Here is a 23,064-nt window from a genome sequence, read left to right on the forward strand (position 1 = left end):
GTGGGCATTTCATTAGAATAGATTCCTAATGAGAATTACAAGAGTGCTTGGGTGGAGAGAGCAACAAAAAGCATAACACCTAGTTAGATAGCATCAACAATACTTTCAAAAGAGAGAGAAATTAAGCTATTGACAACAGTTGAGGACCGGATTTGCATGGATCCGGTCCCCCCTCCAAAAGGCTTTGTATTATGGTTTCTCCCATCAAGAGAGACATTGTACAATACAATTCTTTGTGTTCCTTCAAGACTAGCTAGTGCAATGAAGATGAAATCTTCATGCACTAAGCAAAACACTTAGCAAAAACAACTTTAATTATCCCCGTTCTCAGACCCAAGACCTCACACACCTTCGAAGATGGTGAGAGCTAGCAGGGTATGAGAGTAGATTGAGAGGAAGAAGGAGTATCTTACGAGAAAGATGTACATCTCCTCACATAATCACTCATATTAGCATATCTTAGCTTAGTAATTAGCTTGGTAGGGAGATGAGCATGCTTTGAAGCTTGGCTCTTGGTTGGATTTGCATCCACATGCCAAGAGTGTGTTGATGTAGGCTTCTATCTCACAAGCTTGGAGTAGGTGATGAGCTCTCCATTAAAGCTTGGGAAGAGATAGTCTTCTCTTTCTTCACACATGAGATTGTGTGAGTGTGTGTGTGATAATGCCTTGCAAAAATCAGCCCCCCTCTCTCTCTTGGGCGAGCCCTCTTGCTAATTGCTCTTGCTCTCATCCCATTGGACCTCCCCATGGCTAGCCTATCACAATTAAGCAGCATAAGTGATAGCCTTCTGACATGTGTCCCCCTTTCCCCTTTTGTGAGAGCTTTAGGTAATTTAGGATATTGATTATTATGACATTACCTCTCTCTTGAAATCACAGTCGTCCTCGACTATGAAGATAAAGCATATTCATGAGTCCTTTTCTTAGCAGGTAGAGGATCCCTATGTTACCCTACGACATCATTCCAGAATGGAAGACTAGTCCATTTGGCGCTTGAGAGCCTGAGGCTGCCGCAAGCATGTCTGCACATTAGTCCTATCAGTCTTCCATAGTAGAGTGACAAGCTCTACTTGGTGTTTGGGAGACGTCGTCTCCGCAAACTTGATCTAAGCATGCATACTACTTCACTTTTGTGCACAATAAAGAAAAAAAGAGTCTTATAAGACAAAAACTTTGTTCATTTTTAACATTTTGTACATTTGCTTACTCTTGCGAAGCATTGTAAGCATTGACAAGGTTTAGGTTATCCTTTAATTGTATGCCTTGCATCCATCTAGCATCTTCAAAAGGATAATTCTTAAACTTAATAAGATATCGTCGGATAGTCTTACCGCCTCTTAATACCTTGTCTTCATGTCGGAGAATGGACTCGGGCTGCAGCACCTCCTCTTGGTCCTCGATCTCTGGTGGGTCTTCAATAGTTGGTTCTTGAGGTGGCTCTCCTTTATAAGGCTTTAATAGGCTCACATGGAAAGCATTGTGTATGAGCCAATGATTGGGAAACTTGAGTTGATAGGCCATCTCATTGATTGGCCTAAGAATCTGGAAGGGACCATAGTACTTTTTTTCTAGTTTAGCATAGTACTTTTGGTGGCCCGTAGGATGCTTGCCCGTCGTGTGCCTGAATTGAGCCTTACGAAACTTTAATAAAACCCAATCATTTTCTTTAAAGGTTTGGGCTCTTCTGTGCTTGTTAGCGGCAGCCTTTTGCCTTTGCTATGAGATAGAGATAGCATCCTTAATCTTTTGAAAAGATTCTTGTAGGTCTCGGCTATACTCATCTACAGCAAAGATCTTCCCATGTACCTTAAGTAGCAAGGGACTTTTTGATCTTCCCTCAATTACCTCGGAAGGTGCTTTTCCCGTGGAAGTATGTACAGTGTTATTGTAAGCATACTCCACTAAGGGTAAGTACTTCTCCCATTGGGATCTTTGATCTACTTCCGTTACATAGGCTTTTAGTAGATCGAGAATGGTTAGGTTAGCTATTTCACTTTGGCCATCCGTTTGTGGATGATAGGCCGAAGAGAAGTTTAGCCTTGTCCCTAAATTCTCAAAGAGACCCTTCCAGAAATTACTGGTCATTCTAGGATCTCTATCCGACACTATGGACATTGGCAAGCCATGGTACTTGAAAATTTGTGAAATGAAGAGGGTTGCCATTTGATGGGCTTTGATAGTCTTTTTGACAGGTATAGAATGAGCTTGTTTACTGAACCTGTCTACTATCGTCCATATTCCCATATTCCCATGGATAGACTTAGGCAATCCAAAGATAAAATCCATGGATATGCTCTCCCATGGTGAATTAGGGATTGGCAAGGGTTGAAGCAATCAAAGTTGCTTTCCTCTATCAAATTTTGTCTTTTGGCATACCACACATTTCGAAAAATACTCTTGTATGTTCACTTTCATGGTAGGCCAATAGAAATATGTTTCAATTCCCTTTAAGGTAGACTAAATTCCTCTATGCCCCGCATAAGGTGGAGCATGAGATTCATACCTTACTTTCTCACGTAGTGAGTTAGTAACACATAGTCTATTGCCATAGAGAGGATAACCACTAGGTCAATCCTACAGAAGTAGGTCGATCCTTGTAGCTTATCAAATAGGTCTTCTACCCGTGGAATGGGAAACCTATTCTTGATAGTGATCCTATTTAGTGCTCTATAGTCAACACACATTCGATATGTGCCGTCTTTCTTTTGCACTAGTAGCACCCGTGAGCAAAATGGAGATGAGCTAGGCCTAACCATGCCCTTCTCAACTAACTCATGCACTTGCCGCATAATCTCCTCTTGTTGAGCTTGAGAAACTCTATAAGGAGGTTTGTTAGGCGGTGAACTTCCTGGAAGAAGTTCAATTGCATGGTCATCATTACCTCGTTTAGGAGGTAGCTCACAAGGGATGTCGTCAATAAAAACATCTTGAAACCCCTTGAGAAAATTGGATAACTCTAATTCCTTTTGCTTGCTTTTATTTTCTTTTGCTAAAGCATTAGGTTCATTTTGAGAATCTTTAACAAAAATCATGTACACAGAAATAGAGCTCTTTATTGACTTGTTGAAAGCTGGTGTATGTACAATGGGAATAGTGTTACCCATTTCCTTAGCATCTATATACATGTCTTTTTCCCTGAACTTAAAGGAGATTCTCCTTTCAGGAAATTTAACATCGGCAGCCCGACGGTCAAACCATGGTGCCCCTAGGATTACATCCTCATGCTTGAGAGGAGAGATAAAGAAGTCCTCTTTGTCCACATAGCCTTGGACATGAAGCCTCAATTTCCCGATTAAGGGAGTGACTGAAGCTTCTTGCCCCTTGAAGGCACTGTCTGCGGGTAGGACATCTCCCATCTCGTAGGATTGTATGCCTAGCTCAGTGGCCAACTCTATAGATATAAAATTGTGAGTAGAACCAGGGTCAAAGAGAATAAAAGCATCATGTTCTCTTACCTTTCCCTAAGCATGGCATAGAGGAGATCCTTTGTGATGAGTTCGGTGAGTCTCCTCCTATTGGATTTCAACCAAGGAAGCTCTAGGAGGATATTGGCGGTTGTTCTTTTGGGGACAAGCGCGGTACGCATGCCCTTGTTCGCCGCACTTGAAACACCGGTTATCCTTGCGATAACGCTCAAGCTCTTTAGGAGAGAGTTTGTTCTTATCTTTGTAAACTCCCTTCTCTTTAGCTTTGTTAAAGTTGCCCTTAGGAGACTTTTGGACATTGTCCTTCCCCTTAGGCTTGTTGGAACCCTTGTTTTCCGTGGGCTCATTGTTTCTTTTAGCCCTCGTTTGGAAATTGATTTGAGAGGCCACCATAGTATGGTGTATTATCGCCGATATGGTACGTGGCCTTTGGGAGTTGACATACTCCGCCATTTCTTCGGTTAAGCCCGCACAAAATTGTTGCTTTTTCTCTCCAAAATCCAACTTTTTGAAGACAGTGGCTTTGAGTTGTAGGTCCCAAAACATGTCTACATATTTGTGGATGGATTCATTGGGAGAGAGCTTTAAGCTTCGCCATTCGGTGAGTACTTTGTCTTTGGCATCGGTGGCCAAAAACTGCTTCATAATGGAAGCTCTTAAAGCTTTCCATGTTCGTGGAGCTTCACCGTTGGCTCGTAGGCTAGACCACCATTGCCTGGCGAACTTTTGAAAGTGAATAGCTACATGGCATAGCTTAGAGGACTGCGTGAAGACCTCATCTCCAAACGCCGCATTGAATTGCTGGATAAAGTCCAAGACATTGTCCGTAGCACCAAAGGTATCATCATAGGTAAGGAAAGAGATGCTCTTCCCTCCCTATTTGAACTTCTTCAGCTTGGATGACCTCTTCCATGCAGCATAGGATTTCCTATGGCCTCTTCTTTTTGATGGTTCAAAGGTTGCACCATCACTTTCTTCAGAAGGTGAAGAATTTGAAGAAGGTGGAGAAGAGGGTGACCTCTTTCTCGCCTTTTTCTTGTCTTGATCTTCGTCGTCTTTACCATCACTTTCATAAGAGGAAGAGGATGAAGAAGATGGAGAAGAGGGTGTCCTCTTTCTCACCTTTTTCTTCACTTGCTTTTTATCATCCCTCTTTGAATTATGGCGTGGAGAAGAGTGTGATGGTCTTCTCCTCTTTAGTGGTGATGGAGAGCGTTTAGCCCGTCGTCTTCGTGGAGCCATCTCCGCCGAGGTGGCGGGAGACTCACTTCTTTCTCGTTCCTTCGGTGGAGGCTCTTGAGTTCTCCTTTGGGAAGGAGATGCATCATCAAGAAGTGAGCCCTTCGTACGGATTCTCTTCTTCTTCCCGAATCGGAGAGAGACCTCTTTTGGGAGTCTCACAAGGAGGCTTCCTAGGTGTTCTCTCGTCATGGTGATGAGCTTGGAGAATTCCGTGAGCACGGAGCTATCGTTGCACTTCGCTTTGGAGAGATGGATTGCCCATGTCTTGTTGAAGCCTAGAAATAAGATAGTTAACAAGCATCGGAGCATCATTAGTAGCTTGCTCATTAGCAAAATCAAAGTTATCAACATTAATTTCACTCTCTTTACTATTGTCAGCCATTCTAACAACTTTTAGGTGTAAACTTTTTAGGTGTACTTTGGCACTTCAAGCCCTAGTTGCTACTCCTCTTTACCCCTTTAGAAAAAGCACTCAAGCTACTGTACCCGCGGCTCGAATACCATTAATTGCAAGGAATGAAGAGAGGGTCTTTCAACACCAAAACAGCACCGGCTCCTGTCAAGCTTCTAATAGCTCAATAGTGATTAAGCTGTAGGAAAGCCCCGTAGGACTCCACTATTAAGACCATAGCTCTCGACGGTGATGCCCCGTTAACTGCACGAAGGCAGGCGCACTGCAAGGCTGAAAAATCCCTATTCTACTTACTCACAGGCAATTAATAATACCAACCATTTATAGCTAGCTTGAGGACCTCCCTTCTTGAGCAAGAAAAGAGAAACCTTGTGCTCTGATACCAATGTAACATTTAATGGCCTAAAAACTTGTGTGTAGCAGAAATTAGCATGAACATAGTGGGCATTTCATTAGAATAGATTCCTAATGAGAATTACAAGAGTGCTTGGGTGGAGAGAGCAACAAAAATCATAACACCTAGTTAGATAGCATCCACAATACTTTCAAAAGAGAGAGAAATTAAGCTATTGACAACAGTTGAGGACCAGATTTGCATGGATCCGGTCCCCCCTTCAAAAGGCTTTGTATTATGGTTTCTCCCATCAAGAGAGACATTGTACAATACAATTATTTGTGTTCCTTCAAGACTAGCTAGTGCAATGAAGATGAAAGCTTCATGCACTAAGCAAAACACTTAGCAAACACAACTTTAATTGTCCCCGTTCTCAGACCCAAGAACTCACACACCTTCGAAGATGGTGAGAGCTAGCAGGGTATGAGAGTAGATTGAGAGGAAGAAGGAGTATCTTACGAGAAAGATGTACATCTCCTCACATAATCCCTCATATTAGCATAGCTTAGCTTAGTAATTAGCTTGGTAGAGGAGATGAGCATGCTTTGAAGCTTGGCTCTTGGTTGGATTTGCATCCACATTCCAAGAGTGTGTTGATGTAGGCTTCTATCTCACAAGCTTGGAGTAGGTGATGAGCTCTCCATTAAAGCTTGGGAAGAGATAGTCTTCTCTTTCTTCACACATGAGATTGTGTGAGTGTGTGTGTGATAATGCCTTGCAAAAATCAGCCCCCCTCTCTCTCTTGTGCGAGCCCTCTTGCTAATTGCTCTTGCTCTCATCCCATTGGACCTCCCCAGGGCTAGCCTATCACAATTAAGCAGCATAAGTGATAGCCTTTTGACATGTGTCCCCCTTTCCCCTTTTGTGAGAGCTTTAGGTAATTTAATAATTAAACTAAACTCTCATTGGACCCCTTTGCCTCCTGGACTGTGTGTATAAGAGGAAGGCATGGCTGTGAGCGGCGTACCTGCCATGAGAGCGACACGGACTGAGGTGGTCGATTGAACGATGCCGGAAGACGGGACAACAACTTGGCAGGAGCTCTGGAGTGATCTTTTGCACTTCTGTGACACTCTCCCACTCTCTCTATCACTGCCATAGCCAGATAGTAACGATATCTTCCAAGCAATTTTAAGTCATCTTATCTTTTTTAGGCTTGAATTTGACACATTCGAGTGGATGCAAGTTGAGGGGGGCGCTATTGACACCGATTGAACTTTTTGAGCATTAGCAAAATATCTCTATGATTGCACGGGAACCCTGATCTTTCCACACTCGCCGCGCCAGCACTTAAAATCAAAACTAACTTGTTATTTATTTTGAGGCGAAAAACTCGAAATCAAAACTTACTTGGACCTAACTTATTTCTAGGCTCCAACTTTTATTTCATTTTCTTCTAGTTTTTTCTTGCAAATGTTTTATAAATATGATCGGCTCAAATTGAAGCAATAAGGTTCTCAAGCCGATTCAAGTTATGGAGTTTTTAGTTACAATATGAAATTTCTAATGTGATTATCCCTCTCAAATTTAGAGTCTTATTTCTGCAATTTTATTTCCGCAATCAAAAAAATCAAAAGCCAGCTATACTAAAAAATCTTATTTCCGCAATAAAAAACGTTAATGTCATAAAACCTCAATAATAAGAGAATCCTCTTCAGAAGATATTATGGTCTCGGAATTGAAAAAACTTTCTTTACTCATCATTTCAAGAAATTCAAGTCTTCAATGCGCCGAAAAGGATAAAGGTTTTGGAAATAGTGTAAATTTGTTAGTCTTCTTTGAAATATAGCGAGGCGTTGTCCTAAGGACTGTTAGTATTCTTCACAATTTCTAGGCATATTACTATTTTTGGCCCTTCTAAATCACAGAAGCTTGTCATTATATCTAATAAAAGGCATATTGAACTTTCCACTGCTAATATTAGAAGCCATTTTGCATTGGATACATTAATGTTTAGCCTTCATCCATTGACCCTATCCGGTGAGCAGGTGAAGTTAGAGGTGATTGCAACCAGCACTGGAGAAGAAGGGTATTTGCTTGATCATGAATACTGTCCGTTCTACAAAGTTCTTGGTGCCGGTAGCTCGGATGTTCCTATCCCCTTAGATTCAAATCTAGATGAACCCTCAAAACCTATCACAAGTGTAATAGAAATGATCCGAGCACTGCCTAGACAAAGTCGATTGTTTCACTCCCTTAATCAGATCAGAGAGATTGTCAAAGTAAATGAGCTGCCTACTTATTATGATGGATATGTGCCAGTTGAGTTTCCAGTTGTTGGTGACTCTTCTGGAATGAAGGGATGATGGAACAACGACACGATAGCCATATGTGGACAGAGTACGTCACTTGTAGTTCGGATTCATTTATGGGTGATGTGAGATTCAGCAGATGTTCTAGACATCTCAGATGTGTTAATGTGGACTGCCCATACTACACGGGACTCAAGATAAGTAATGAAGTTCATTGGAAAGGCCGATTATTAAAATCTCCACCATGTGGATTAGTATCCCAAGAATACGGCACTTTGAGTTGTATGCATTGCTCTCAGGTGCCAGAGTGTGTTGCTATTTGTCCTGCCATGATCTACTACTACTTGCCAAGAGATAAATTGAATTCCACAAGGTGTGTTCTTCATTTAGGGGAACACAAGCATTTTTGTAGAGAAGGGAAATGTAAAGCCTCAGTGATTAAATTGATGCACTAATGAAGAAACGTGCTACTATTGAACCATTCACAACTGCAAAGTAATTAGAGCGCATGACAACACAGGACATTATTATGGATAAATTAGTTGTGGAAGGTGAACCTGTCTCAGATGCCATGGGTGATGATGAGTTTGCTTCCTTCTTGGATACAATTACTCCATTATCCAATAAACAAAGGATTGAAAGAACATTGGAGATTGCAAAAAAATCAAAGAATATTACTGCAAAAGGTTTGGAGGCTGTTCTTGAGCTTAAAAGTAAAAGTAGGTATCCTTACATTCAAAGTGTACTATTTCCAAGACAGCTTGGGAAAGATCAACAGCCACATGTTTTCAAGATGTCAATGAAAGGTCCTGGAAGTGGAGTTGACTTGGTTAATCGAATGAGACCAGGTGGCAACCTTGAAAATATGTGGGTCCATTTTGATCACGTTCATCGTGTAAATGGATGGCCAACAATGTCTGCAAGTGTGTACGACCCATTTGTTCGTGAATTAATGACCATTGCTACTTGTGAATTTATTGTAGAGAATAAGTTTGCTCAAATTGAATTCTGGAAAATGCTTAATAAGGTTGTTAAGGATGCAGGCTTTGACAAGCCAGAGTTCAAAGGCTTTATGGTGGCTGATGAAGCAGATGCTAACTGGATTGCAGTTCGTACAGTGTATTTTGGAGGTGCAAAAAAAGTCACACCTGATAAACAAAGATCTTGTGCTTTTCACTGGGAGTAGTCCATGATACGACACACAACCAAGTGTATACGTCCTTCTTCTCAAGAAGAACACAAGATCTTATGCCGCAAGTGGAGAAATGCCCCTTCAGAGAATCAAGATGACATTTGCAAAGGGGAACTACGTCGATTTTGGACTGTTGGTCATGCAATCCATGATGAGATTCCTTGTTTAGAAACATGGCTGGCTTGGTGGGATGTTAGAGTTTTTCATTGAGGTGGCAGATTTGTGTCCCAAGATGAGTCTTGTATGTTTGTGCCTAATACAAATCTTTCAGAGACAAAGCATGCAAGCATGCGAGCATTTACTGGATATGAGAAATATCTAAACTTGTAAGAGGCAGCTGGTGCGGACATGGCCATGGCAGTGCTGCAAAGTGTAAAGTATAATGCATATCTTAAAAATGTCCGTACCTTTGTGGGTCCAGGCTTGGAAAACTTGGCGAAGCGCTTCATGCATCATACTTCTGGTGTATCAACCACAAAAAAACTAGCTGATTATGCTATTGGTTCTATGGAGGAAATGGGTTTCAATAGTCCTGAAATGAATAGAATTCCCACAAGAGAAAAGAGCATTAGGAAAAAAAGACCTATCTTTGTTGATGCAGAAGTGAAACTTGATGAGGACAGCCACAGGCCAGAATTTGTCACAGAAACCGTTGACATTGGTGGTTCTCGTTAGAAAAGAGATGGAGCTCGTGATGTGACCAATTCTTGGTCTGAGATGCCATTTGCCAAGAGTATGTGGGCCATCAGACGAACAGAGCCAGGGTCCAAGGTCACATGCTTTGGAGTGGTTGGTGGAGAAAGTAATCGATGCGGTCGATTCATAAATGATGATTCTTTTAATATTAGAAATGGAACACTAGCCCCTTGCTTTTGGGGACGATGACAATACCCCGGCTCCAACTCAAATGTAGGTGGAGTTAGAGAAGGATATATTTGGTTTTGCAATACCAGTAATGTGCACACATGGAATGTTCATGAGATGGTTGTGGGACCTCCTGGACCGGCTCCCGGAGAATGGCATGTGGCGCAGGGAACAACATTGAGTTTACACGAAGTGAAGCATCTTCAATCTAGTGGATTTGTGCTTCATGACACTACAGAGGGCGTAAAAAATGATAGGTGTGCTCGAGCTCCAGGCCGCATACCAAGGGCTTTTTGCCCATTATACAGAGAGGGCAAGGTTGTTAAGTGGAGGTCCAAGTTGACTAAAGAGTTCCAATGCAGAATTGACCTCGGAAGGGCCATGTCAGCAGAACTAGTCAAAGAAGTAATAATTGTTTGTAATGAGTCACACATATTCTACACTAATATGGATGGGTCATTGGCTAAAGGGGTGTCCTATTCTAGTATGCTGTCTGATTTCCCACGATGCACATGTGAGGATTTTCAGAAGCGTGAGAGTAAGAAGCTTGGATATATACCATGCAAGCATATATATTATGTGTTTCTTCAGTTGTTGCTGAGGTTAGATGCAATGGCCCATGAGTTTATCCATCAGGCAGCTTTGACCAAAGTGGTTGTAGTGCAAGCTATTTAATGATACTTTTAATAGTTTTTATTTTTGTCAAGGGATCACAAGGTAATACTATGTACCGAATGGTTGGTTTTGTGTTATATCTTCTTTTCAATGTTTTGAGGCACCTTTGTCAAAATTTCATTAATATTTTCTTGTGAGATGGACCAAATTATTGCTAATTTGAGGTGGTTTCTCTCTTTCAACATTTTGGGGTGATCATATATGTAAATCTGCTCAACATTGCTTGGCTCAAGACATTTAGTACAATAATAACAGAATGTAGTTGAATTCATGATTGCAAAATAAATTTATCTGAGGGTATTGCTTCCATACTTTTGGTGTTTAGGGACACCTTTATATGTCAATGTGCTCAGAGTTGCCTAAGTCAACTCATTTCATAATATATCAGCAGATTATCCATCGACATTTTTGTCTGGGGAAGCTCAAATTATTGTTGATTTCGAGTAGTTCCTTGCTTTTTATGTTTTGGGGTGATCAAAGAAGTGAAATTGCTCAACATTGCCTAAGTTAGCTCATTTAATATGTCAAATTATTTAGAAATGATTCTTGTCTGAGCTCGCACAAAAAATAGGTTGCTCGGAGATATTTACTCATATTTTGGGATTTCTCTTTTTTAAAAATGGCCAACCTCCCAAGGCACATAAAGTAAAATAATAGATACAATCTGGAACTCGTAAAGAGCCTGTTAACCTATACATAATAAATCAAAAATATGCTCTTGAAGAAGAGGTAAACGACTGTTGGTGTTGGATGCTACCAACAATCAATTCCAATAATGTATGCAATGTATTTTTCTCTCCTATGATTGCATACATTAAGGGGCTAAGCGTACAATAAACTCTCTAGTCAACACATACAACTATATGATAATCATTCTTGAAAAAGCTTCCAATACACTCTAGAGTGGGTGTCATATCTATTTTGTACTTCAAATAACATATTGAAAGTCCATTCTAAGCATTTTGGATCATGTGGGAACTTTCACATTGCCTGGGAACCTAGAATATAAGTTGGGTATTGATCCCTTGCATGGTACATTGATCTTGCAACCACATTAACTGGAGTGTGTTTAGGCTCTTCAAACCTAGCATTCAAGTTGTGGTCTTGTGACCATGTTTATTGTTTTTAATTAAATCCAAGCATGGAAAGGATGTAGGAACATTGTGAAATGAAACATTCCAGCATGGTCCTAGGACCAAGCATCCTAGTATGGTTTGAGGATCAAGGACACTCTTTGCAATCATGCACAAGCTTGGGTAAAGCATTGCCTTGACATTTCACATGCTTGCATGGTCTAACATCCAATAATGTTAGTGGTTTCTTCAATCCTAGCATGCTAGCATGATTGCATGACCATGTTGATGATCCCTTAGAGGTACCATGGTCACTCTTTGAACTCGATCAAGCTCTTCACTACAAGAATTATTGGAAGCACTTAGAAATTAGGAATATCTAACTTATATCCAAGAACGATTTTTCGACTACTTTCACTCCATGAATTAAAGCACATTAGAGAACCAATCAATTTTGGTAGACCCTACCACCATTCTCACTTTGTGGATTCAAGAATGGACTTGCGACCAAGCATCATGTCATTGTTTTGCAACCAATTACCCTTGCACAATCTAGAGATTCCAACAAGATACGAAATAGTTAATGTAAAAGGGACTGACAATCCTATATACCCTAGTATGTGTGGAGCCAAATGACTTTTATTTTATTATAATGAAACAACATGTGGAGCCTCGTAATAGACAAAAATGATGGATGGAATGGTTTATGACTATCATAATTGTTACATTATTATATTCACATGATTTTGAAAATCTAGGGATTATTTGTATTGAGTACCTTAAGGGTACGATATCTAGTCACTTCAATGGTTTAAAAGATCACAAGTCTATTCATTCATGTTGGACAAAGTAAAAATTGTCTTGTAGTGAAAAGTCATATAGAGTCTCTTAATAAAAGAAAAAGATGCCACTGGATGGTTCATGACGGTTGTAATAAGTATCTTATTCTATTCAACCCTTTGTCAAAACTAAGAGATAGAAACTTCTTGTGTCTCAAGATTATATTTTATAGTTCCTTCAATGTTCTACTCGTCCTTTTGGCGAAATGTATAGAATTAAGTGTAGTAAAATAGCTTGTAGATCCTCCTAGTAGAACAAAAGGACGGCAAGAATGATCCCAACGCCATTCTAGAAATATATTATTGTGTTCACATGATTACCACAAGCTAGAAAAAAGTTAATTGAGTGCTTTAAGCTTCAAATATCCAATCTTTTCAATGTATATAAAGAAATTGATTCCTATTCAGTAATATTTTACAAAGTATTTGAAAATTTGCAATAGAGAAGAGTTGTACAAAGACTCTTAGCAAGAGAACATGGGACACAATCGTTCCATGCCGTTTGTATCCATCATTTCTTTAACACGTCAGCCTCCCTTTTAATTTTGGCACATTTTCCCTCTGGATTAGTCCAAGCTGGGAATGGGATTTTCCCACTTTATCTAACTTATGGAGTTTTTTTTAAGATTGCGCCCATGAAAATACCATTCTTGCAAGTCTTATATCTTAATGGCATTTTACCTTATCTTGGTTAGTGATTGCATCGTCTATCTCATGCCTCTAAGATGTTGGAATTGTTTGCCCCTCTCTCTCTCTCTCTCTCTCTCTCTCTCTCTCTCTCTCTATTTTTTGTTGTGTGTGTGTGTGTGTGTGTTATAGACACACACATCAAGTTTTGAGTTCAAGATTCGTCAAATGGCACTATGAGTTCACTTGGGACTTTTCCTGGATGTTAAGAAAGTAACCCCCCCGCCGTTGTGATCTAGCTCTCTATGTATATGTGTATATGTGTATATGTAAGTATACAAATGTTTACATTTATGCATGCCAATGTGCATACACAAAAACAAGTCTACACTCACAAGAAGGATGCCTTTAAAATGCTTCAGTAAATCCTATGTTCTTTCAAAAAGAAAGAGATGTCTCATACATGTAAAATGATAAAGAGATGTTTCATACATCTAAAGAATTTAACAAAGCTTGGATGTTCATGTATGAAGTGCCTTGTGGTGAGAGGGCTCGAGTACTGGCTTCTTTAAGTTTTCTAGCATTTTCTCGAAGGATCTTTCCATCCTCTCCTTCCATAACTTTTTTGATGACTCTCTCAATCTCGCTCCTCTCGATCACACCACGCTCATTGTTCATGTTGAATCGCAATCCGGCTCTCCATTCCTCTACAATAAATTTGGCATCAAGATGTTGATCGGCAAAATAAGGCCAACAAAGCATGGGAACACCATTAGAGATGGCTTCTGTGGTAGAGTTCCACCCACAATGTGTGAGAAATCCACCAATGGAAGAATGCCCAAGGACCCGCAATTGAGGGACCCAATCAACAATGCATCCTTGTCCTTGTGATTGAGCCAAAAGGTCTAAGGTACGCTTCCCGCTCTCATGGCCGGTGGTTTCAACAAGGTCAGGACGAAGGACCCAGAGAAAGCGTTGTTGGCTAGAGAGAAGGCCATGGACAATTTCTTCGAATTGAGATGGAGAGAGGAGGGTGACACTACCAAATGAGATATAGAGCACAGAGAGAGGGGGCTGCTTGTCAAGCCAAAGCATGCAAGTCTGGTCTTCCTTCCATAGGCTGGTCGTGCTATGCTCTTCCAGAGGCTCCACGAGGGGCCCCACTCCATAAATAGGTATCTTCACACGAGCGGACAAGGCTTTGAATGCGGGACCCTCCAGGGCGTCAAAGCTGTTCACCACTACACTGTGCGCCTTGTGGAAGCACTGCAACATTTCGCGCTCCATGAATTCGAACACGTAGACGTTGTCGTCCACCACGTGGCGGAAGTTAGGCAAGTCCGCGGCGCGGATGAACGTGGGTAGCCCTTCTAATCCCTCGGCAAAGACCTCATCCGCCTCAGCTGCTGCTTGTCTGGCCACCACTTCCAGCGCTGCGCCAGGCCGTACGTCAATTAGCCAAGTTATAATTATTATGAAGGTCTCCCTGTGTGTTTACGTTACTGTCTGAGAGAGAGAGAGAGAGAGAGAGAGGGGGGGGGGGGGGGGGGGGGGGGAAGATACCTCGCTTGGTCGTAAGGGTGGGATCTGTTATGAGATGCTGCCACAACAGCTGGCTGCTCTGGCTGGAGGGAAAGAATACAATGCGCGGGAGGCTGAAGGCGTCGGCCAAGTGCTGAGTGGGGGTGGTCATACAGACGTCGGAGACGAGGCAAGTTACGGGGTTATCGGAGTGATTGAGCTGCTGCAAGAGCTGGCGCAGGTGGGGAGTGATGCTCTTTTGCGCTTCGAAGAAGGTCTCCAGAGAGAGCGCGAAGCTCTGGCTGAGATCGAGGCCCTCGATGGGCACGTGGGCTCGCCGTATGTCCAGCTTCATCTGGCCACCAACCACAATATCATGCTGCTGCTGCTGCTGCTGCTGCTGAAGCTCTTCAATGCGGTAGTGGATAGGGTCGATATTGACAAAGGTGACGATGACGCCCTCCTTGGCCAGCATCATGCAGAAGCGCATCATGGGGTTGATGTGGCCCTGTGCAGGCAACGGCACTGCCAACACATGATGCTTTCTTGCCATTTTAGATTTTCTACTTATCTCGCTCAAGAAGGAGAGATGGACTCTGGAGCTAATTTTGCTTCTAAAAGACGTACTGTAAGCTTATAGATTGAGTCAGTCATATAGCATTGTGTGAAGCATTATGATATAGCAGGTATCAAATGTTTGTCGGCTTGTACACAAGTTCTCCTCAGAATTCCCACCGCTCGTTTGTTGCGTATTGCAATCTGTTCAAACTCTAAACGTATTACTGGAGTCAAAGGGCTATTTTGTCCCAAGCGTCCTGAAAGATCGCCGATTCGCCAAGATTTCTCCTTTACAACGAGGTTATGATCCCGTTGCCAGGTCTAATACCTATCATGCAACCATCAAGAACAAGAACAAGGACCAAGGCTTTTAAAATTCCATGGGTTTTTGTAGAAGAGGGAGGATTCAAAACAAACTTCTGTAATAGCTTTTGACTTTGAAATTCCATGGTTTCTGTAGAAGAGGGAGGATTCAAAACAAACTTCTCTAATAGCTTTAAAAATTAAAAAGAAAAAGGACCAAGGCTTTTAAAATTCCATGGGTTTTTGGAGAAGAGTGAGGATTCAAAACAAACTTCTCTAGTAGCTTTAAAAATTACAAGGTATTCCTAATGGCTTTAAACAAGTGAAAGGATCACAATGGCTTTCTAAAACAATAAGAAAGTAATAAAATCTTATTGTTGAGTTTAACTAAAATTATATAAGGTGAAGCACTATTCAAGAATGTCTCTTTTATTAAGCAATCGAGTGTCCTCCTCGCGCAAAGAAGCAAACCAAGTATAGTAGTAATTTTTTTGAAATTTGTAGGATTTTTGAGCTAAGTTTTGACATCATTGCACCGGTTTTTCTTTTCTTTATCATGGTTTGCTCATATATATATATATATATATATATGTATGTATGTGTGTCTGTGTGTGTGTGTAATATAGAACTTACTAGAATTAAGATGAAATAAAAATATTCATTTAATACTTTAAAATAAAAATAACATTTAAGGTAAGTTTCAATCATCATTGAAAACATTGAAAGTATCCTAACGCAACACATCTCTTAGGCTTCTTTTAGAAAGCCAAAAAAGATAGTTTGTTGTCATGTATCACTAATCAACAAGCTTTTTAACCAATGGTCCACAATTTCACCCAAAATGTAACCCTTTTACAATGGATTTATGGAGTCCCAGGAAAACAATGTGAAAGTTCATTATGATCTACTTAAGGCTATGTGAGAGAAAACAAATAAAATTTAAGGTAAGTCTCAATCATGCCATTTTTTTATGTTCTTCTCGTCGGTACTCGTTATTCGCAAATGGCTTATATATTATGAAAGGGCCCCAATAATAAGATAAACATTGCACATTAGTATTTTGAAACAAAATAAAACAAAAAGAAAGTAAAATAAAAAGACACATTAAAAATCAAAACAAAAGAATATTTTAATGCTTTCAAATAAACATAAAAAATAATTAAACAATTTACTGAAGTGATTTTTTTAAAAAATCCTCAAATGAGAGAATCGTTTATCAATATCTCAGTATTTGAAAAAGATGTCTGATCTTAGGCTTAAGCCGATTGAAAATCGAGATTAACTGGTTGCAAAGGATGGCAAAGGAGAAAAAATCCGATAAAATATATTAGAAAATAGTTCGAATATTTTGCAAATTTAAAAATTTCTACTAGTATTTCCATTTTGTATTTATATAAGGAGAAAACTTGCCGCTTAGACAAAAAGGACTTTCTCGAAGATTGCATCATAAAATCAAACTCCTATGAATATTTTGTTTAATGTTTTGATCTCTAAAGTCATTTTCAAGCATGCAGAGAAAATAAATGATGCCTAGCATTCTAAAACAAGAGAATGCAAGAAAAGTAAAGACATGATATGAAATGAAAAGTAAGTCTTTATCATGCACAAAAAACTATCATAACCCAACCCAACACTAAGGGTTTCTTTTAGAAAGCCAAAAAACTAAAAGGTATTCCTAATTGAAAGATTCTTCTCAACAAAAGAAAAACAATGAGTTAGTTTATAGCACGTAACAATAGGCAATGACAAAGCACATAGATTTCCAACAGTATTAGCTCGAAAGGACGGATACAACATTGAGAGAGAGAGAGAGAGAGAGAGAGAGAGAGCAAAGAAAATGCTAAAGAGAAGAGAAGAAAACGCTAAAGAAAAAATGAAAGAGAAGAGAAACACCTATTTATATGAGCACAAAAGGTCTTTTGGCTTTCCACCTTCATTTGTTTTTTGACTTTCCTTCTTCATGTGTCTTTTCATTTCCCAAACTTACCCTTGACTTATGCACTTAATATGTTTTAAAAGAATTTTTATTTTTCTGAGATTGGGGAGACCCAATAGCTTTCTTTCCTTTAATTTAATTCCACTTCGTTTTAAAAAAAAAGGTCGTCTTAGCACTAGATCACATGGGATATGGAATGAAGAGGAAGGAGGTGTGCCAAACGTTTTCTTGAAGAGGAATCTAGTGAGATGCAAAAGTTGAGATCACAAACCCTGTGGGCTTCTATCCAAGTTAACAAAAGTGAGTTTAATTTCACCTAAACAAGTTAACTATATGAGTGAGATTACTACCACCTCCGGTGATAGTGCTATCTATGACAACACGGAAAGATCAAAATTAATGTTGAATAGGAAGATCATCAAGAACGTTTGCGTGCTTTGTAGATATACCACACTTAACGTAGTGCCACATGCCTTCATCTTTCAAGATACAAGAATAGATGATTTCATCACGAATTAGCGGCCCTTGCTTTTACTCTCTATATCCAAAGTGTGCTTTGTTTGTTGAAATAATAGTACTTGTTCCTCACATTATCACAGTGTGCTTGGCTCTCATCCAAAAGAATGAGTAACTAATGCTTGACGCACATGAAACCAAATTGATTGCATCAATGGCAATGCCCTTCTCTTGCAATTTAGGAGAGTAAATTTTTAAAGAAACCCTCAAACCAAATATGGAATACATGTTTTTTTTTTTTTTTTTTTTTTTGGGGGGGGGGGGGGGGGGGGGGGAAGAGAGAGAGAGAGAGAGAGAGAGGGCGAGGTGCTTGAAGCACAATACTTGCTTAAATTTACATCTTTCTTTGTTTCTTTTCATTATGGCAATATATAAGAAGAAACTTCAACACGTAGTACAATAATGCAATGCGCACCATAGTAGAATAACTCATTACAATTGTGAGGGATGCCTAACCATGATAAAGATTGCCAATAGACTTACCTACAGTGTGATTTATGCTAGCCTTGCCTTGACTTAGAGAAAACTCTCAGCCCTAACCCTAAAATTAGAAGGTTGAAATATTTTTCCTATGAGGGACATCCTCCAAAAGTTAAGGCCAAGAAATGGTTTTTTTTTTAAGGCGTTATTCAACTTGAAGTGTTTTATGTTGTCTTTGTGGAGTAGTGGTGTAGATATACCAACCTCAGCACACACACAAACACACACATAGGGAGAGAGCAGAGAGAGAAAAGGATCTAATATCATGAGTGTCATTTGAAGTACTTTTGTGTAGTGTGAGCAATACAATTCTGGGGGTGGGGGGGGGGGGAGAGAAAGACAAAGAGAGAGATGGGAAACATTATCCAAATCAGCTTGAACACATCTTTCAATGTATAAGCACCACACACACACAAAGAGAGAGAGAGAGAGAGAGAGAGAGAGAGAGAAATGGATACTCTATGCTTTGAGCCTAACCGTTGAGATGTCAAGCTCAACATGTATGCCTCCTGGATGACTACACCGGCACATTTTGACCCTCATTTTGGAGTTAGAGTGCATTCGCGTGTAGAAACGCTAAGGTTCGAGATTCTACAGATCTACATATAGGTGATGCATAAAGCTTTGGCTTGGCTTTAGTGTGCACAGACACTATTGGAAACAAGTCATCCAACAATGATGGGCTTAACCAGGTTGTCATTGGGAAGCTGGACATCGGAACAACTTCCATGCTTGAAAGTTCAAAATGACCAATTTCCTTATGGACAAAGGTTATTGGGACTACATTGATGGAGAGCATGAGGTAGCACCACGACTTCCAGAGGAAGGTGTGAGTGATGTGCAAATTAAGACAGTTATATATTGGAACCAGGGAGCGCAGAAAGTCATGTACTGGATCTATTCCAGTGTACAGGACACTATGATTGGTCATATACACGATGTGCAATCTCCTAAGGAGGCTTGGGACACTTTATTGTCATTGGATGTGACCAACACAAAGGCAAGGAAGCTCCAGTTGAAGACTGAGCTGAATACTGTGCAAAAGAAAAGCTTGTCCATCAATGACTATTTGCTAAAGATAAAGAACATATGTAAGTCACTTGCATCGATTGGTGTTAGAGTCAATGGTGACGATAATGTAGAAGTCTATCTGCTGTCATGGATGCTTGAGAGTCAGTCACTGCCTGCATCATCACCTATGTCATCGCCTACATCATCGCTAGAAGGCTCTAGAAGAATCTAGAAGGATCTAGAAGTTCTAAAAGTATCAAGGAGATTCTAGAAGTTTCTAGAAGCATGGAGAAGATTTCGAAAGAATCTAGAAGTTTTCGGAAAGCTCTAGGAAGTTGAAGAAGGATCTAGAAGGTTCTAGAAGAACTAGAAGGATCAAGAAGTTTCTAGAAGCTTGGAGAAGATTTCGAAAGAATCTAGAAGTTTCTGGAAAGCTCTAGAAAGTTGAAAAACGATCCAGAAGGTTCTAGATCAAGAAGGTTCTAGAAGATTATAACCTCCTCAAGAAGAACCTAGAAAGTCCTAACCTCCTCAAGTAACCTCTTCAAGCACTAGAATAAATAGGGGTCTTGGGCCACAAGCCCCTCAGTCTTGCCAACACCAGTCCTAGTTCTTCTGTTCAAGTCTTATCCTTGCAGTCAAGCCTTGCCTTGTACTTGAGTCATGTAATCCAAGTCTTGTATCAAGCTTTCTTAATAAAGTATTAAGCCTTGTACTCAAGATTAAGCTCATTATCAAGTCCCAAGTTTCTTGTACATTGTGAGCACCTCCTCTTGCTCTCTTCTAGCTCCATACGCGCTCATAACAGTTTGGCAAGACCACCATCTCTTAATCTTCTCAAGCCATCATGGAGCCGACGATGGAAGGTGTCATCAACGCATTGCAAAGCATCCAAGCTCAGTTACAAGAACTTCGCGAGAGTAACGCTCAACTTCAAGCAGGGCAACCCCTAATCTTGGGACCGGCATTGCAAAATCTTCAACGTCAAATTCAAGAGCTTCAATAGACAAGCACACATCAAGCACAAGCTGGAAGATCTAGCTGTTCTCAACAACATAAGAAGGAGCCAAAGGTCAGCATGCCTAAAAAATTTGATGGGACTAGATCAAAGTTTAGAGGTTTTCTCCAACAAGTGTGTCTCTTCATTCGAATGCAACGAGAGCGTTATCCAGATGATGCCTCTCAAGTAGGCCTTATTGGGACCCTCCTCTCGGGTACGGCTCTCTCCTGGTTTCCTCCCTTACTTGAAAAAGAATATCCTCTTCTTCATGACTTTGAAGCTTTTGTGCGGGAGTTCTCTGCAACCTTTGGGGATACTGATAGAGCAAGGGTTGATGAAACCAAACTTAAGAAATCTCCGCCAAGGATCAAGACCTGCATCCGTCTGTGCGCTCCTTGCCGCACTGTCGAAGCAAGGGACTTGCCAATACACCGTGTGCGAGCCACAAACGGCTCCAAGCACACAACAAGCCTAAACTAGCAAGCTCAAGAGAACAAAGGGTGTGTCACTCACCGCTCTACGCTCGCCTTCGTGGTGGATTCCTCGCCGCGATGAAGAAGAAGCTGCAGTCGTGCCGCGCTCAACCGCTTCGCCGCCGTCGTGCCTTCGTAATTCTCGATCGCACACACACTCTCCCTCTCTCTCTCTCTCTCTCTCACACACACACACACACAAGGAGGTGAAGAAGAAGAAGATGGAGATGGAGCAAGAGCACTCTTCTATTGCACAAATGAGAGAATGAGTAAAAATTAGGTTTAGTTGGCTTTTATAGGAGCTCACCCCATTCACACTTGGGCGCCCATGCTTAGCCAACTAATCCCTAGCATGTTCGTGTTAGAGTGCGCCTCTCATCGGCGATCACTCTACCTTTCCCTATTGGACCGACAAGCCCGGTACCTGACTCTACCAAATACATAATACACGTCCGTCGTAGGTGATGGGGTGTCCGTGAGCCGTGAGGGTTAACATGCCCCCCTTCCTGATGTAGATTCCGTCCTCGGAAGCTATTGAGTTGAAGCTGGTTCGTGGAGGTGGAAGAGCATTTGAGATGAATGTCCTTAGCCTTCTTCAGTCACTGCAAAATCAAACAACACTGGCACAGTAATTGCATTCTCTTAAAAAGCATATGCAGTTTTAGGTAGACAAATTGATTGGTCAAAGAATTTCAAACAATTTGGTAGCAATGAACATTAAATTGCAATGTAATCAAATGCATAAACAGATGTAAAGGTAAAAAATTAAACAAGTCTGGGGTCGCTAATTTGACGGTGGAAAGGCACTAGAGATCGAATATTAATACCATGGGTAAGCTTCTTAATTATCTGTGGTCAATTAAGTTGTTTAATCGCGAGAGCCAAGTATTGATGTTCGAGGGCTGACTAGAGGCTATATCTAGAAAACCTTGTAGTTAAGCTACCATAAAAGGAATTTCTCATGAAATCATCGCCTGACTGATTACTTTTTCTTTCACCCCTCAAAGTCTTTTCACATTGATTCAATTTTGATGTGTGTGCTTATTTTGTATGCCTTGGGTTTTTTGCTTTTCAAGGAAAAGCGCCCACACTGGGAACCTCTAGGGCTCTAGTACCATAGGCAATACATGTGAGTGAAGTACCAAATCAAGCCGAGATTTCTCTTCCAGCTTAAGATTTTACAGTGTGGCACTTTGATTTTTTGTTTGTTCATTTTCAGCATTTTAATTTTGTAACTTTGGGGGGTCATATAACACTGTTACCCTCCCCAATCTCATCACAGTAGTAAAATCCCTTTATAATACTTAAGCTAAAGGTCACTAGGGTTAAGCCCACTAGAAAGCCCTAGTACATTTCATACAATGCTGCCTAAATCGGATTAAGAACCTAAGTAACCATTGCTTATTAGGAAGGCATTCCCCATGGTATTAAGAGAAGATTTCTAATACCTAGCTTGGTCAAACTAGCTTAGTCAGACTGCTTGAGTTTTAAACCTAGACAAGTGATTATGACAAAACATTACATTGAATTAAATGTTTGATACTAAGCCAATGCGTTGAATATTATGCTACCAATCACAATCAAAGCAGACAAACATAGATGCAAAAAAGATAAGGGGCAATGATAATGGACATAAAACACCTGTTTGTGTCGATGGTCGCGCTTGATTTGAAGTGTGAACGAGAGAAAGGTTCCATGAAGGTCCAAATCCTATCAATAGCAACACGCTCCTGTACACACTAGGAAACAAAAGGAATACCTCCAGGAGGCACATCAGTGGGAAAAGAGAACTTCGCTAATCTCTCAACTCTAAAACAGAAACACTCCTATCGTACTAATCTTACCTACCCTCCATCACTCAAGTGATGAGGATCGAAGGTGTTTTATGGCATAGGTTTCTGTTTCACTGTACCAGATGTGACATGTGTAGGTCTGAGTCAATGTTTTGACTTTTAATGTGCATACTCGTTTGCTAATTGCTCTTGCTCTTTATTTTTTGTTTTTGTGAGTATAAAGCTTTATATGTACATTCCCTAAGATTGGTGATTGAGAGGTCAGGGAAAAAGGTTGAGAGGGAAACAAGTGAATGATGGATGTCCACAAACACTCCCCCCTTCCTTGGGTAGATCATACCATTTGAAATGAGCTTGTCACCCTTTGAAACCAATTGTTCCAGTTGGTAATAGGTGAGGATTTTTGCCAGTAGTTTTCTATTACCCTAGGCGCCTTGTCGAGTTGCAAGGGTGATAAGGTACTCTCCCAGGATCGA

General features: G+C 40.6%; 1 protein-coding gene across 1 annotated transcript; it reads right to left on the bottom strand.

Annotated features, from left to right (window-relative positions):
- Positions 1-13,411: 13,411 nt before the first annotated feature.
- On the bottom strand, positions 13,412-15,170 carry LOC147449907 (UDP-glycosyltransferase 85A1-like). Its single transcript, XM_086522730.1, has 2 exons — positions 14,561-15,170; positions 13,412-14,430 (listed from the first exon to the last, which is right to left on the bottom strand). Exons 1-2 carry the CDS (start codon positions 15,069-15,071, stop codon positions 13,484-13,486), a joined length of 1,458 nt encoding a protein of 485 aa, XP_086378856.1. The 5' UTR covers positions 15,072-15,170; the 3' UTR covers positions 13,412-13,483.
- Between the last annotated feature and the right edge of the window lie 7,894 nt (positions 15,171-23,064).

This window comes from Adiantum capillus-veneris, chromosome 10, assembly GCF_014529385.1.
Source record: "Adiantum capillus-veneris isolate H3 chromosome 10, ASM1452938v2, whole genome shotgun sequence".
Classification (NCBI taxonomy): domain Eukaryota; kingdom Viridiplantae; phylum Streptophyta; class Polypodiopsida; order Polypodiales; family Pteridaceae; genus Adiantum; species Adiantum capillus-veneris.

What these genes read in the sequence shown, in the direction of transcription:
- LOC147449907 (XM_086522730.1), bottom strand. Translation starts at nt 15,071, where the DNA reads ATGGCAAGAAAGCATCATGTGTTGGCAGTGCCGTTGCCTGCACAGGGC. An exon ending in CACCCTTACGACCAAGCGAG is followed by an intron (nt 14,431 to 14,560) that starts GTATCTTCCCCC and finishes GGCCTGGCGCAG; the next exon opens with CGCTGGAAGTGGTGGCCAGA.